At 40.2% G+C, this 18,101-nt stretch overlaps 1 protein-coding gene across 1 annotated transcript in view; it reads right to left on the bottom strand.

Moving 5' to 3' along the window:
- Positions 1 to 18,101, bottom strand: part of LOC124615289 (very long-chain-fatty-acid--CoA ligase bubblegum) — a 192,541-nt gene that overhangs the window by 69,604 nt on the left and 104,836 nt on the right. Inside the window, exons 3-4 of the mRNA XM_047143066.1 lie at positions 1,309 to 1,417; positions 402 to 606 (exon numbers count right to left, since the gene is read on the bottom strand). Coding sequence (XP_046999022.1) covers positions 402 to 606; positions 1,309 to 1,417 — 314 coding nt within the window. The remainder of the gene's footprint in view (positions 1 to 401; positions 607 to 1,308; positions 1,418 to 18,101) is intronic.

Here is an 18,101-nt window from a genome sequence, read left to right as displayed (position 1 = left end):
TGACAAAGTCGAAGAATCATAATTAAGCGAGGAATCTAGACATACTGCAATCTCCTATGTATCATTCTCAGTATCCACAAAGATAAGGTTAGACTACTTGCAGCATACATAGAGGTTTTTAAGCAATCATTCTTCCCTAACTCCATACACTAATAGACTGCAAAGAAACCCTACAACATTGTACTATGAAAAGTACCTTCTGCCATACACTTCACAAAGTTTTCCAGAAAATGGATGTAGAAGTAAATATGTAGCTCAAAGTAGCCACTATAAGGTGATTACCTGCCTTTACTTTTTCTATTAACTGATAAATTAGTAGGTTAAAGGTATATTTGCTACATTTTGATAGTGTTGACACCTTTTATGGATGATAAGCATGAACGTTAACCATATATACATACTCATATGTAATAGTATTCCATGTTCCATCATCATTTCTTGTGGCCATTGCTGTGAGTTCTGGAAACAGCTCCACAGCCCTGTGCAGTAAACCAGGTACTGATATAGGTTCTCTTGCAGCTATTCCAGTTGCTTTGTATCTCAGTTTTACCCTACAGTCTGGCCTTGTTGTTGTATATGAATCTGCTGGAAGAACCTGATTTGGTCCTGGAAAGTAGCAAAAATATCGTCAGCAACAGCTGCAATAAAATACAGGTAGAATGTGGTTAGAAAAAGAATAAGCAAATAACACTTTCATGAATTAGCATTAGTTCACTACACCATGTTTATAATAATTTACATTGATTTATAGATGCATGGTTTCATGGCAGAATGAATTCATAATATCTTGAACTTCTAGCCATGCCAGTTAGTACCTGCCACACTATGCAGCTGGCAACTTGAAAAGGTTTTAATAGTAACATTGATTGCCTAAATAGGCAATAGAGTTGTGAACAGGATTGTTTTCACCACACAAATTAACTAGTCATACAAAATTGCATTATTTATTTCATGTTACCAGAACTTCCTCCACTTAAGTTTGATGATAGCACGCTGTCTCATCTGGATATCCTATAACCTTACACAAAGAAAGTTTGCTGGTAGCCGGTGCCTAAATTTACAAGCAATAAAGTGTCCATTATAATTTCAAAGTATTCCAATGAGTGATTTATGGAAATGATACTGTTACTGGAAAACAACTCAACACATATTATCCAGAAAAAAAGTTCTTCTCCACTGACAGTAATTTATTCAAGTACAGTTTGACTGAAATATTCATCATGTTAGCTCTCTTTTACATGATGGTATCCTAATTACATTTTAAATGTGATTTATTTGTTCATTTTCCATGTATATAAGAGGCATTACCATTGTGGAATTCTTGATCAGCTTGGTCTCTTGCATCTGGTGGCTGAGCGACTGGTTTCTCTTCGGAAATCTGCACTGTTTTTGGTTCCCTTATGCCATTTAGCTTCCCCTGAAGTGACAAAAGTTGTATCAGTAAATTCTTGGAGAAATAATGCAGATACTTACTGATTACTGTAGCACATATGCATGATCATGATGAACCTTTATTAGTTTAAGAATAATGCTCTTATATACATTTGTTTCTATGCATGTACATATTTCAGTTTGTCTGTGGTGTTCAATGATGAAGCTAGCAACATCCTCAATTAGTACAGCTGCTTACTTTGTCATATTGATACTGATTTACATTGTACTGTAGCTGATGCGTGAATGTGCCAGTAGATGGCAGATAATTCAAAATTTTCAATGAAACGGATCACTGGAAATGTAAGTTACAGCAAACAGTTTATGAAGTTTTACTGGATCTACTTTAAAAGTTTATAACTGATTCCTTAGTTTGTCTTCTGGTTAACACATTTATGTACGTAAAATAAATACTGTCAGTGACTTACTCACAGCCTTAATTACACATGTTCATTGAAATATTTGAGTTGGTGTTTGCAGAAAGATTGGAGTAACAGGGTGCAATAATCCAGTAAATACTGTATTAAATGATTAATGAAAAATATGCTTCTTCAGTTATGTTTTATATGAAATGGAACATTATCATAAATTTGTAGGATACCCTTCAACAACAGGTAGGTCACTCCATGCCAGCTGATTTACAACTGTATAATAGTTTAGCAAAGTGTACAGTTCTGGCATTTCGTTCCATAATCAGGCAGAATCTACATTGGCTGAGTGCCTCATTTGAGTGAAATGCTGTTCTTTTGTATTTAAAAATAACATTTTTTCACCATTGGCACAGAATTAGAATATTAATTTGGAAAGCCGCACTTGGTTGTATATTTTGTAAAATATATGTAAGGTGCATGTCCAAACTGTAATTAATCTGAGCTTCTTTCTGTGACACTTTTACGAGAATATATGGGGCACTGAACAATATTTTGCACTGTAAACTGTGTCTGATATTTTATCTTTTTATTAGAATTTTTTTTTATCTACTCAGTGCAGATTTTTCAGAGTTTACAAGAAATTTTCTGAGGTAATGCTATTCTGTCAAACTGCTACAGACCAGCCATTTAAATAATGAAAGAGCCCAGTGTTGCCACATGTTGATAAAGTGATAAACGTTCTAACTAGTAATGGTGGATAATAAGTCTTAGCTAATTCCTTGTGGATAATAATGTAAATGCATAAATATGAGAAATTCAACTTTGCAACATCATTAGAATTCCACTACGTTTTTCATAATAAGTACATATGCTTGATCATATTAAGAATAGACCCTGATAATGTTACTAACAATGTTTGAAATAGAACTGGAACACAGATAAAAATTCTGTTATCCTTATATTGTTGGGTGACTGGGTTCTTTATATTGAATGGAATCACCTGCTCTACTGAACAACTATTACCAAGCAAAAGTGACAATACAGATGAAAACTTCAGCTATTTTGTCTGGGCAGAAAAAAATAAATGTGAACTCTTCAGGCTTTCACCTACTGTAACAGAAAAGGGAATGAGAAAATGGTCAATGACATGGCAAAAATCAGATGATTTACTGAGACAGAGCTCTAATGGAAAAAAGTACATAAAAGAAGAAAACTAACACTAGTGAACTTACGTGTACTGGTACTTCTAATGATCTCAGTCCTCTAATTCACATTTTAATCCATCAGTATCATGATTTGAAGGAAACATCATTGAGTCTAATTCAGGTACGGGTTTTTTTTGTAGCTTTGCACTTTCTGACTCATTTTTTATATACATAGGTTCATTGGTTTGAGGGGGTTGAAGGGCCAGACTACAAAGGCCATCGGTCCCTTGATGCACATATCCTAAGAATGTACTGGCAATTAATTTCATAGATGCATTTATCAGAATATTTTAACATCGAAGCTCAGTTGTTTGTGTTGCATGCTGTATATCTTCCCAAGTCAAGTGAATGGAAACTAAAATCTACGATTACTGGTCTAATGATCCACCTCTATGAACAATTGTCTCTGCTGATACTGTGTCTTGAGCCACACACACATACATGAGTTGGGATACTTAGGAGGTTAATTGCACAAAATTATTGATTATTTGTGACATTTATATAATGCACATATATAATAAACGTGAACTTCGAATAAATAAGGGAGAGTGTCATACCAGGAGGATGTGTACCTAGGAACAAATGATATTTTCTGATCATGTTTCATTCTAGTGACTGATTTTAATCATGGAACCACATGAAGGAATGCACACTAGAAACCAGCACAATAAATTTCCAACATTTGCTACTGTTTTTGTTGTGAGACATGAGAATGTGTTTTGTGCAGTATTTGGGAATATTAGGATTTCTATATATTTAAGTGCTGTGTAATTAATATACTAAAGCTTTTGGAGGATATGGTTAACCTTCAGTCATAGCGTTTCTATGTCTACAGTCCATAACCCATTTTGCGGTGTGTGGTGAGGTTATGTTTTGTACCACTATCACTCCCTCCCTTTCTTGCTCCGTTTGTGGGTAGTTGAAGGGGAGAACAATTGCTGGTATGCCTCCATGTGGGATCAGATCTCTCGAGCATCTCCATGACACTTTTGTGCTTTCTGAATGAACATGTAATGAAATGTGCTGCTCTTTTTTGGATTTTCTCTATTTCTTCTATCAGTGCCATATCGTACAGGTCCCATACTGGCAAGCAGTACTCAAGTATTGGTCGATTGAGTGTTTTGTAAGTTATAAGCTACTCCCTTTATTGGTGGATTACATTTCCTGAGAATTCTTTTAATTTTAATCTGGAATCTTCCCTACTCTCAATTAATTTTATGTGGTCTTTCCATTTCAAATTGCTCCATATGAACACTTAAACATATTTTATGGAAATAACTGCTTGCATTGGTTGTTCTGCAATAGTGTAACCATGTAATAAAGGGTCTTTTTGTCTATGTATTTGCAATATTTTACATTTGTTCATACTGTAGGTCAATTGCCACTGCCTGCACCAAGCGTCAATCCATTGCAGGTCTTCCTGCACTTCATAACAATTTTCTTGCATTGCAACTTCTCCGTATACATGTGCATCATCCACAAAAAGCCTCATGGAACTTCCTATGATATCTATTAGTTTATCTGTGTTGGATCTTGTGAGCTCCATGGCCATTAACTCTTCAACCCAGTCACACAGTTTTGTTACAGGGGTGGATTAATGATGATGATGATGATGATGATGATGATGGTGGTGGTGGTGGTGGTGGTGGTGATGTTTGGTTTGTCGGGTACTCAACTGCACTGTCATCAGTGTCTGTACAAAGTCCCAGTTTTTCCTAGTCCAATTTTTTTTCACAGTCCAATCTAGCCACTGTCGTTAATGATAAGGATAATGATGAAATGATGAGGACAACACAAACACCCAATCCCTGGGCAGAGAAAATCCCCGACCCAGCTAGGAATTGAACTTGGGATGGGTTAATGAAGTTTTGTGGGTGGGGGTGGTTGCCTAGAAGAGAAAGAAGTCCTAGGAGTACTCTCCTTGAAAGTTAAGGAAAAAGCCTTCAAAAGCTACTATGTTAAGCTGTTTTGATGCTTAAAAACATCAAAAAATTGCAAAATTCTGTTTTATTTTAGACAAAAAAGTTTTAAATTTCTTGAAATGTGCAGCATTCACAACCTTTTCCTGAGTAACTTCTTTCATATAATTGTGAACACACAGAAACAAACTCATAAACCTTTTGTTAACACAGAGTTGATGAGCAAATAAAGTGGAATTAGAATAAAATGCTTTTAAAGCTGCAGTTCTTAATTTCTTGACAGTAACATTTTTGCCAGTTTAGTTCATAAGATCATATATACTTATATTTTGAAAATTATAATTGAAAAGTGTGCTGCTGTGGCAGATCATGACACCCTACTAATATTTGGCGCCCACAATTTAAACAGGAGAGGGAGCACAAGTCACTGGTGCAGGTAGTACATTCTCTTTGGCACACAAAATAAGATGGCTTGGGGAATACTGAATTAAATGACTACTTCCACTTACCAAAACTCTAAATTCGCATCTTAGCTTTGGCGCAAATGGCAAAAATTACCATTTGATTTTAATTTAGTTTCAAATCTCAGAGAGGGCAATCACTCCCTCTGCCCCCCCCCCCCCCTCCCACCCCCTTTTAATCTGTCCTTGTTTTCTAGTGAGTAAAATGCAGCATGTTTTTAACACGTTCACTGCCATCGGCGCACCAGCGCGTCCGGCCGATACTAGTGCATATGCCGTCGACGCGCCTGCGCGGCGAGACACTCAGCTGTTTCTCAGCGCCACAGTTTAGTCGGGCACAGCCATTCGGTGTGGTTCATTGCGCAGGCACTCTAAGAACGTATTGTTTTCACTTTTTGCGGGTGCGGTTCGTGTGTTTTCCCTACAGTTTTCCTCTGTTGTGGGACTGAAAATGGAAGACAATCGTGACACGGCGGGCCCTTCAGAACCTAAGAAACGTAAAACACAGGACACAAGAAACGTACAAAAACTAACGGATGCGGAATTATTACGAATATTAGAAGAAAGCGATTCGGAAACGGAACTGGCCAGTGAGGAGGACGGCGTGGAATCCAGTGAAGAGTCTGACGGAGCCGAGTTTGTTTTAGATGAGACTGTAGAAATGGCTGTGAATCCTAGCGACAGGGAAATGGCAGAAGGAGTGGTAACAAGAGATAACGCAGCTGATACAACTGTTGCGTGGGAAAGAGAGCCAGTTGGAATGATAAATTGCCCATTTATAAAAAATGAGGGACTGCTTATTCAACCGACGGAAAACACTCCCTTAGATTATTTTCGTCTTTTGCTGACGGACGAATTTCTATTGACAGTTGTAGAAGAAACAAATCGAAACGCGATTGAATTATTCCTTTCTGCGGGAACCAAAGGACAATCACGAATAAACTGTTGGAAAGATGTGACTGTTGGCGAATTGTTAGTGTTCTTGGGAGTTTTCCTGCACATGGGAAATGTAAAGATGAGGAATTTGCAGGACTATTGGAAAAAGGACGCTTTATTCAACGTGAAAGGAATTGCCGATAGTATTTCACGAAATCGTTTTCTGCTAATACTACGTGCATTACACTTTTCTGAAAATCCAAAACAGGGCAAACCAACACCATCCGACAGGTTGTATAAAATACGTCCCGTTATCAATTTTTTCAATGAAAGGATGTGCCAAGTTTACTACCCTGGACGGGAACTGTCTCTGGACGAATCAATGATCCTTTGGCGTGGACGATTACTTTTCCGCCAATACATCAAAAACAAAAAGCACAAATATGGCATAAAGCTATATATTTTGACAACTCCCACTGGAATGGTCCTAAAATTCGCGGTATACACTGGCATGCTGGACGATTTAGGAGGAAGAGGCCATGCGCAAAAAATTGTTCTTCATTTACTAGATGAAAAGTTGAATGCTGGTCACCATGTGTACATGGACAATTACTATAACAGCTTCGCATTGGCAAAGCTGCTCCTGGATAAGAAGACCCACTGCACGGGAACTCTGAGGGCGAATAGGAAGGATACACCCAAGGAAATACAGGAAGCAAAACTACGAAAAGGTGAAGCCGTTGCCAGATTTGCGGAAGGAGTTATGATAGGTAAGTGGCGTGATAAGAGGGAGGTTTGCTACATTTCTAATGCATTTACAAATGAAATGGTTGAGGTTGAAACCAAAAGAAAGGAGAAGAAATCTAAGCCCTTGGCCATTGTAAACTACAATAAATTTATGGCGGGAGTTGATCGGCACGATCAGATGTTATCATATTACCTCTCGGAACGCAAAACCATACGCTGGTACAAGAAACTTTTTATCCACGTTGTGGAAATGATACTGACAAACGCACATGCCCTACACAATAAATATTGTGGCACAAAAATGCCCCTCCAAGAATTTAGACTCAGTATTATAAGAGCACTATTGCCACGAAAGCAGGTAGAACGGCCAGTCCGAAATCCCCAACATGTTGTGGTAAAACGAGAATCAAATGGAAAATCAAAAACACCGCGAAAAAAGTGCAGATCATGCGCCAGCCGTGGACAACGAACAGACACGATTTACGAGTGCCTAGATTGCCCAAATAAAGCAGGATATTGTTTGAATTGTTGTGTTATTCACCACCTCTAAAGGCAGATAGCACTTTCGTTGCTCATTTATTTTTCGACAGTTATGTGTCGGTACTATTCGTAAACTTTGTATTTATTTTATTTGTTTGAGAGTGTAATGGATAAAGCTCTAGATTGTATTTTTCTTAGATTTGACATACATTTTATTTCAGAAGTTTCTTCGAGATCTTGTGTTTGTATTTGAATGTTTCTACTATATTTTTTGTCCAATAAATATGTCGTTTGTCAGTAGGATGTTTCGTTTCATTTATGAATATAAAATGAAATTGTAGTAACCTAAACTGTCACACTAACCAGGAACAATACACTAGACGCATTGGCGCGTCCACGGCCACCCGCTACAGAATATGGCCTGATATGCCACTGACGCCTTAGTGCGCCCCAAAACAACTTTGATTCACGAGAGTAAATTTGATTGTGTACTTATAAAATAAATACATGTTATATTACTTTTAGCAATATATTTTCAGATTCTATTAAGAAAAATATTGGTTACGTGGCAAAGCAAGGCCAATTACAGTGGCAGTGAACGTGTTAAAACTAATTACTAATGTATGTAAAGTTAAGCCATACCTTGTCATCATGTGCCGTACTGTACCTTGAAATGTAAGGTCTTTTTACAGTTGAATATGTGCGATTTGAAAATGAACTGAGTTTCTCAAAAATTTTCCCTGTCTCGAAACTATAAATTTGTGTTAGCTGCTACTGGCTCGTGTTTCAGTCTTCTTTTAACATGTAACTGGTTGTTGATGATACTTTGTCCTAATTTGATAACATTTAGTGATATTGGTGTGTGGCGAATTAATAATGTAGCTTATAGATTATTAAATGCAGTACGGTATTGGCAATATCTTATCAACTGCAGCCCTTCCAAATTTTTGAATAGAATATTTTGTTGCTAGATACATGACCATGTCGTACCTTGGAACAGTCTTTCATAATTAGGAAACCTAATTTTCCGGTGTAATTATTGTAGTTTCAGAAATAGTCCACAAATACTGAATGCTGTCATTTCAAAACGGAATAAAAGAAATACATTGAACTTGCATTAAGAAGAATAGAAGCTGAAGCCTGAAAACTAGTTACAAGGTACAGCACTGTGACCTATATTACATTTGAACACAAGCAATAACACCCTGAAGCAACTAGAAAAGATACTGAAACCGGCTAAAATATCGTCTGCATGCGGCCCTGGCAGCATGTGGCGAGCACAAGCATCCTGTACTCGGTGCACTATGCAAGTATCAGTGAAAAAATTAAAGTACGAATATAAAGGTAAAGTGAATCCATGGCGCAAGAACGTCACCAGGCATCTGGTCTGACTGCAGACAGAGTGCAGCCTTGGGGGTGAGCTCATGGGAACTGAAGAGATGGGCAAAGTCGTTCAGCCTTGGGAACTAGTTCGCTGGTGATCGCTCTTTTTTTGGGAACCGCTCATTTTCACTCGTTCACCGTTTCCCTGGAGTACAGAGTTTTTATTCATAACAGAATTCTCACACACTTGTAATTTTCGTGATTCTGCAAAACATCTCGTTTAGCCAACTGTAGCGTTATGTGACTGATCGCAGTGAAATAATATAAGGAGGCGCACGAAAAACCAGTTCCGAGTACAGACTGCTCGCTAATTACACACGATTTGTTGACCGCTACGAGCAGAATAGATAAACATGTAATAATTAGGCAGTGAAGAAATAACAAATAAGCTAGTGCAAACAACTTCGAAACAATAGATGACAATTGGTAAGCGACAATGAGCAGCTAGTACTCGGGGCCGATTTTTCGCGCACCGCACTGTACCACTGAAATAATATTGTAGGAGTTATCATATTCTCTTTAAAAAATGTGACACCATACACTCGATTACGAAGCGCGGGCTTCATTCGGTTGTAAGTCGGTCTGCCTTCCATAACAATGAACAAGCTCTTTTACCTTGGATCAAAAAAAGACGGAAAATGGCCACGAGTGTGTGTCGTGCCGACGTCCTTTGCATGTGTAATAACAAAAAATCTTGCCTTTTTACAAGTATTTCTTCTACTGTTTATCGAAATAGTGAAATAAGCTGACACGCTGTTTTGTTACCTGAAAAGATGTATGTATTACATACCACGTAATTGTTATGTAATTTACGTAATTATAAAATACATTTTAATTACCGGTCGTGGACGCTGAATCGAATACGAAAATAACCAGAAGTACAGAGTTCAAAAAAGGTTTGAAACTGATCTAGGCCGGCTGCGGTGGCCGAGCGGTTCTAGACGCTTCAGTCTAGAACCGCGCGACCGCTACAGTCGCAGGTTCGAATCCTGCCTCGGGCATGGAAGTTTGTGATGTCCTTAGGTTAGTTAGGTTTAAGTAGTTCTAAGTTCTAGGGGACTGATGACCTCAGATGTTATGTCCCATAGCGCTTAGATCCATTTGAACTGATCTAGAATGGGCGCGCGAAGCGAACAGATCGAACAACAAAAACTCGGTACTGAACCAACTATTAGCAGTCGGCAGTGGAACTGCGACGAGTGGCGACGCGAAGAAGGAGAAGTCCGGCCGAGCGAGACAGACTGGAACGAGACCGGCCGTCGTGCCGTTCGGGAACGAGACCAACAGTTTCCCGTTCCCGGGAACTATAAGTAGAAAGCCGCGACCGAGGTGAACTATGAAAGACCGTTCATTAGAATTCGTTCATCGCTCGTTCTGTTCATCTTGGTGAACCGTTCCTTTGGAGCCGTTAGTTCGCGAACAACCAATCTCTAGCATTGACCCACCTGAATAGTCCCTTCAAGGCCTGGGATGTGCGCTGGCCCTTGATCGAACCCACCCGATGGTTGAACGACGAATCGGTGTGTCAGCTAGCCTGGATGTTGTTTTTAGGCAGTTCCCACACTCCACTTGGTGATGCCAGGCTGGTACCAAAGTTACAACTCAGTTACAGGATTTGCAAACAATAAGAACACTGTCGCTCACTGTCACATGAATAACATTACACGCAGACAAATTGGGTACGCATATTCCGCCTGCAGGTGGGCGTTAATGGAGTGGCTACAGGAAGGGCATCCAGCCACCCCTTAACTTAACCATGCCACATCCTTTAATAATCATCCCAACCCAGCGCAGTCCGGAACCGCGCGGCTGCTACGGTCGCAGGTTCGAATCCTGCCTCGGGCATGGATGTGTGTGATGTCCTTAGGTTAGTTAGGTTTAAGTAGTTCTAAGTTCTAGGGGACTGATGACCACAGCTGTTAAGTCCCATAGTGCTCAGAGCCATTTGCCAGCCAACCCAGCGAAGGAGTGGGAGAAAGGCACAGGAAAGAGAACAAGAACAAGAAAGAACCCCAGTACTCACTTGATAGCAGACTGAGGGACCTGGAGCGGTCCTGGAGAGACTGGAACGAGGAAAAATCACTTCTCCTACCAAGGGTTGAAGCTGATACGTCCAGGGTATAGTGCTTGACTGCTAGATCACCAACGTCAGAAGATCCGAATAATGGTGGTAAAATAAATTTCCCTGTCTTGTAATATCTTCATTTCATAAAACATGTGCAAAATTATACACTCCTACATTAGCTGTATCATTCCCTATGCCTTTTTCTAGCTGACGGGGACAGAAATTTCTCCCACATTTTGTAAAATCGCACAAGTTTATAGGTCTAGGTCTTTAATGGCTCAACGACGTCGTTAGGCAACCCATCTGCTTGGAAGCTTATCTGGTTGCCTATCTTCTTCACAAAGCACTATGTTGTCCCAGTGCTGTGTCACAACGAGGACAACGGAACAAAGTTTGTTCAAGTTGCATAGAGAACCCATGTATATTACAGTTGGGGGCAAAGAAGGATGCACACTTCTGAGCAATGTAACCAGAGATTGCGATAAAGAGAGACAGATCCTGTAGCCAAGGCGAATGTAAATTGAGCGTGTGACGTGACCAGGAAGCCGACAGGCCTCATATTGACCACTGTCGTGATAGTTGAGAACAGAATGAGCAATACACACGATATCAACCCATTTGATCACAATCAGATCTTGAATGCCCGACACATGGGCCACTACGCTTTGAAGTTATAGAGCCTATACTCGGCTTCTCATGTGCCAATGTTTCTAGTTTATATCGTGAAGAATATCGAGTTGCACTGTGTTTCGAAGTCCACTTTGAACAGTTGATTCTCCTATAAGTGGCTGGGTAAGTCAGCTCGAAGGTTGGAGGAAGACAACGGCATACCACCTCCAATAGGACCATACCCAGAAAGCAATGCAGTGTTCAGACCAACCTTCAAAGACATACCGCATTACTGTACATCACTCGACAATCCAAAGATCGACAACTACAGCTGGTGAGCTGCTATACGATCCAGAAAAGCCTCCTAGGAAGTATACAGGCTAATACCCCACTGAATCTCTACTCACTGCACATCTTCAAGTATGGTCATCAGCAGGGGCGCATTAACATTGGACGTTCATAGCATGGAAATATGTTGCCTGGAGTGAAGTGCCGTTGTACACACCTAAAGAAGAATTCAAGTACACTGAAAACGACAAGAGGAGATAAATCCAACTTGCCAATAGGGCACCATTCAAGTAGGAAGTATTGTCCTGTGGAGGTTGTCCACGGTGGATGAAATGAGGTGACTAAAAATTTGCCATCATTCATCAGTGAACGTTGTAGAAATCTTCTGTCCGTTCCTGTATATCTTTTTGTTGGCCCACTGCTCTGCACCCTGCAGGTGACCCATGCCTTCAGCAAGAAACTGCGACACCTCACATTTCAAATACGGTCAGAGCAATTTGAGGACACTCTGTGGTCATGAATTGCTTCTGTTGTTCCCTAGAACTGCTGAACTCAGTCCCATTGAGCACATCTGAGAGAGAATTGAGCTACATGTGTGCACCTTGGACCCAGATCTGACCAATCTCCATGAGTTGTGGCAGCGGCTGAGCGGCCACGGATAAGGAGAAATCACCAAAATCTTCAGCGTCTTATAGAGTCCATAATATGACGAGCTTCTGCTGTTATCTGAGCGAAAGGGGTTGCTGCGTACTCCTAGGTAGATGCCTCCAATTGGACTGCTCATGAGTGCTTGGAATGTGTCCATTGAAAAAAGGTGTATGTACCCCACAGTCTGTCGAGATTTCTTGTATTCCTGAGACAGTTACACGTGTTAATTATTTCTTGGCATATAAAGTCAGTCACATCGAGATTTGAGAGAGAGAAAAAGTTGGTCTATCAGTAGAGAGTAGAGAAAGGAAGTGACAGTGGTCACTTAAAGAAACCAAATCATTCTTCTCCAGTACTGACTTTTTGATTCAATGTAAAACTAGGGAACTAGAGTGCGTTCAGATTTCAGAAGTACTCAGAAGCATAGCGGTGGTCTGGGTGTACGAAGTGAACTGGACAAAAAATTGAAGGTTTTACATCCGCCCACCCTGCGAATCCATAGGAGACTGCTATTTTGGAAGTTTGACTGCACGCAAACCTATCATGTCGTCGTAGATTTCGTGCTGTTGCAGCCTTGGGAAGTATTTCTTCTGGTATACATTTAGTGTGACCGTTGTAAGATAATATTTCACTAGAATAACCTCTTATATATGTTATTTGTTTAAATATTATAGCTGTGTGAATCATTTTCAGCGGCGTTCGTTTTCAGTTGCAGGTTCTGTAGGACCAGAAATGAAATCAAATCAGGAAATACTTAAAGCTGAAGACAATCATTAGACTGGAATAGAAAGCAGAGAATTTAAAAATCTGCGCTATACTGAGCGCGGCAAAGATTTAGTATGGGAGAGGTTGTCTGAAATAAGTAGAACTAGAATACTGACAATGAGATTTTTGTTTCAGTGTCTGCTCAGCTTTGATGTTACGAGGGTCTGAAACTAATCTGTAAGCCTGGAAGTGAAAAATATGGTTTTTACGTCAAACATACGTGCATTTCGTGATTCTCTTTTAAATCAATGAATTTTGTCTAACTTTTTCCAGAGAGTTGCTTCCATTGCAGAACTGCACTTCTAGTAGGTCTGTCATATTCTGGATGCAAAACCGTTTACACCCACAAAATTAACAAGTGTGGATAGATGGAAGTAACAGGGTGATAAATGTGATGAATAAGGTGAATGTTCCAACAACTCGAAATTCAAACCCCTCAGTTTCCCCACTGCCAAAAACACTTCTGTAAACATATGCATTGTCCTGATGAAACATATTGTTTTTCATCGCAGACTTCTAAGTGTTTTTTCATCCAAACGAATTCAATAATATACGTTTTGCTGTTTTGCATCCCAGAAAACACAAACCATAGCCTTCTTTAGGACATGGGACTTACTTCGTGGTTCGTTTTTGTTGTCTGTTTTGCAGATCCCCCGGCTCTCAACTAATCCACAATAACAAACTATTGGGCAAAAACAGTTGGATTTTTCTTAGAACGATTCGAACATGGGTGAGTAACATTTTAGTATTTGTTTTTTAGGCTTACGTTTCACAAAGCGCTTTCACAGTTTATTCTTCATATGAAGTGTACTGAATCCTTTCTTCTGATGTGTCTATAACGTTAGAGACTCCATACGACTCCAATCACCAAGCTTCCAATAGTATCATAATCTGCCCTTTGTCGAATTTTTTTTATCTGTGATTGAAGTTTTGAGAATCTCTTCGTGTGCATCATCTTCAGGACAAATACAACCAAGTTTTAATTCGACAGTTGATTATTTAATCCATGAAAATGAAGTTACGGATCGCGCATAGACCTTCAAGGAATTATGAGCTCTTTCGATTGGCAGTAAACCTTCCAAAACAAAAACGTTGATGACGAGATGGTATTCGTGTTTATCTACTGGAACATGGTACAAACACTGCACTGATCCGTTAGAAAGCTGTGTAAATACCGCAGAACAAGTTGACACTTGACTTACGTTATCGCAAGATATGTACTGACTGTGAACATGCCAAAACCAAAAGTTAATTGATCGCAACGTCGTCTGTGTGTCAGGCAGAGGATTTTGCTCTTCGATTTCGTACAAGTCAGTTTGCAGTGATTAGAAAACATATTGATGATAGTATAATTGAGCATGGACGATATTTTGAAATAAAGTGCGTAGACTTCACCGACAGTTTCTTGCACAGGCACATATGATAATATTTTTCATATGCATTTGCACTGTAAAAGGAAGGAAGATGAGCATTCAACGGCCTTTCGAGGATATGTATTTTTGTAGTGTTGGCAGAAGAGCCAACACTGTATTTCTAGAGGAGGCCGAAATGCACGCGTTTAATTACACGCTGACTGGCGTGAGGTCTGGAACAGGACAATATCTTGAGAATTGCGAATAAAGTACGTAGATGATGTAATACTTAACTTTAATCCACAATTGTAGAACATCTCTCGTTACGGTACATGCTTCATAATATTAATTATCAATTGAATACGGCGCCTTGCTAGGTCGTAGCAAATGTAGCTGAAGGCTATGCTAACTATCGTCTCGGCAAATGAGAGCGTATTTGTCAGTGAGCCATTGCTATGAACGTCGGCTGTACAACTGGGGCGAGTGCTAGTACGTCTCTCTAGACCTGCCGTGTGGTGGCGCTCGGTCTGCGATCACTGACAGTGGCGACACGCGGGTCCGACGTATACTAATGGACCGCGGCCGATTTAAAGGCTACCACCTAGCAAGTGTGGTGTTTGGCAGTGACACCACATGTATACTAGAGACAGAGTACAAGCCTGGAATTATCCCAGCATTCGCCTTAGGCAATGTAAGGAAATCACAGTAAACTAAGTCTGAATGGCGGAATAGACATCTGCACCGCTGTCCTGCCGTCCAGTGTTTCTCTACTGCACCACCTCATTTGGTATGCTTTTATGCCTTATTTGTTTTATGATGATGATGATGATGATGATGATGATGATGATGTTTGGTTTGTGGGGTGCCCAACTGCGGGTTATCTGCGCCTGTACAAATTCCCAATCTTTACTCAGTCCAATCTCGCACGTTCATGAATGATGAAGAGAACACAAACACCCAGTCCCCAGGAGGAGAAAATCCCCGCCACGGTCGGGAATCGAACCGAGACCCCGTGATCCAGAGGCAGCAACGCAAACCACTAGACCACGAGCTGCGGACTATTTGTTTTATGCTGAAGGAGAGAAAAAAAATTTTGGGGCCTAGTAAGCACTGCGCCCTCCCCCCATAAACCATGGACCTTGCCGTTGGTGGGGAGGCTTGCGTGCCTCAACGATACAGATAGCCGTACCGTAGGTGCAACCGCAACGGAGGGGAATCTTTTGAGAGGCCAGACAAACGTGTGGTTCCCGAAGAGGGGCAGCAGCCTTTTCAGTAGTTGCAGGGGCAACAGTCTGGATGATTGACTGGTCTGGCCTTGTAACACTAACCAAAATGGCCTTGCTGTTCTAGTACTGCGAACGGCTGAAAGCAAGGGGAAACTACAGCTGTAATTTTTCCCGAGGGCATGCAGCTTTGCAGCTTTACTGTATGATTAAATGATGATTACGTCCTCTTGGCTAAAATATTACGGAGGTAAAATATCCCCCATTCGGATCTCCGGACGGGGACTACTCAAGAGGACGTCGTTATCAGGAGAAAGAAAACTGGCGTTCTACGGATCGGAGCGTGGAATGTCAGATCCCTTAATGGAGCAGGTAGGTTAGAAAATTTAAAAAGGGAAATGGATAGGTTAAAGTTAGATATAGTGGGAATTAGTGAAGTTCAGTGGCAGGAGGAATAAGACTTTTGGTCAGGTGAATACAGGGTTATAAATACAAAATCAAATAGGCGTAATTCAGGAATAGGTTTAACAATGAATAAAAAAATAAGAGTACGGGTAAGCTACTACAAACAGCATTGTGAACGCTTTATAGTGGCCAAGATAGACATGAAGCCTACGCCTATTACAGTAGTACAAGTTTATATGCCAACTATCTCTGCAGATGACGAAGAGATTGATGAAATGTATGATGAGATAAAAGAAATTATTCAGGTAGTGAAGGGAGACGAAAATTTAATAGTCATGGGTGACTGGAATGCAAGAGTAGTAACATAGTAGGTGAATATGGATTGGGGCTACGAAATGAAAGAGGAAGCCACCTTGTAGAATTTTGCGCAGAGCATAACTTAATCATAGCTAACACTTGGTTTAAGAATCATGAAAGAATGTTGTATACATGGAAGAACCCTGGAGATACTAAAAGGTATCAGGTAGATTATGTAATGGTAAGAAAGAGATTTAGGAACCAGGTTTTAAATTGTAAGATATTTCCAGGGGCAGATGCGGACTCTGACCACAAGCTATTGGTTTTGAACTGTAGATTAAAACTGAAGAAACTGCAAAAAGGTGGAAATTTAAGGAGATGGGATGTGGATAAACTGAAAGAACCAGAGGTTGTACACAGTTTCAGGGAGAGCATAAGGGAACAATTGACAGGAATGGGGGAAAGAAACACAGTAGAAGAAGAATGGGTAGCTTTGAGGAATGAAATAGTGAAGGCAGCAGAGGATCAAGTAGGTAAAAAGACGAGGGCTAGTAGAAATCCTTGGGTAACAGAAGAGATATTGAATTTAATTGATGAAAGGAGAAAATATTAAAATGCAGTAAATGAAGCAGGCAAAAAGGAATACAAACGTCTCAAAAATGAGATCGACAGGAAGCTCAAAATGGCTAAGCAGGGATGGCTAGAGGACAAATGTAAGGATGTAGAGGCTTATCTCACTAGGGGTAAGATAGATACTGAGTACAGGAAAATTAAAGAGACCTTTGGAGAAAGGAGAACCACTTGCATGAATATCAAGAGCTTTGATGGAAACCCAGTTCTAAGCAAAGAAGGGAAAGCGGAGAGGTGGAAGGAGTATATAGAGGGTCTATACAAGGGCGATGTACTTGAGGACAATATTATGGAAATGGAAGAGGATGTAGATGAAGATGAAATGCGAGATATGATACTGCGCGAAGTAGACAACATTCCATTAGAACTACTGACAGCCTTGGGAGAGCCAGTCCTGACAAAACTCTACCATCTGGTGAGCAAGATGTACGAGACAGGCGAAATACTCTCAGACTTCAAGAAGAATATAATAATTCCAATCCCAAAGAAAGCAGGTGTTGACAGATTGTGAAAATTACCGAACTATCAGTTTAATAAGTCACAGCTGCAAAATACTAACGCGAATTCTTTACAGACGAATGGAAAAACTTGTAGAAGCCGACATCGGGGAAGATCAGTTTGGATTCCGTAGAAATGTTGGAACACGTGAGGCAATACTGACCCTACGACGTATCTTAGAAGAAAGATTAAGGAAAGGCAAACCTACGTTTCTAGCATTTGTAGACTTAGAGAAAGCTTTTGACAATGTTGATTGGAATACTCTCTTTCAAATTCTGAAGGTGGCAGGGATAAAATACAGGGAGCGAAAGGCTAGTTACAGTTTGTACAGAAAGCACGTGGCAGTTATAAGAGTCGAGGGGTATGAAAGGGAAGCAGTGGTTTGGAAGGGAGTGAGACAGGGTTGTAGCCTATCCCCGATGTTATTCAATCTGTATATTGAGCAAGC

This window comes from Schistocerca americana, chromosome 5 (assembly GCF_021461395.2).
Source record: "Schistocerca americana isolate TAMUIC-IGC-003095 chromosome 5, iqSchAmer2.1, whole genome shotgun sequence".
Taxonomy (NCBI): Eukaryota; Metazoa; Arthropoda; class Insecta; order Orthoptera; family Acrididae; genus Schistocerca; species Schistocerca americana.
This window is presented reverse-complemented; position numbering and strand designations above follow the sequence as displayed.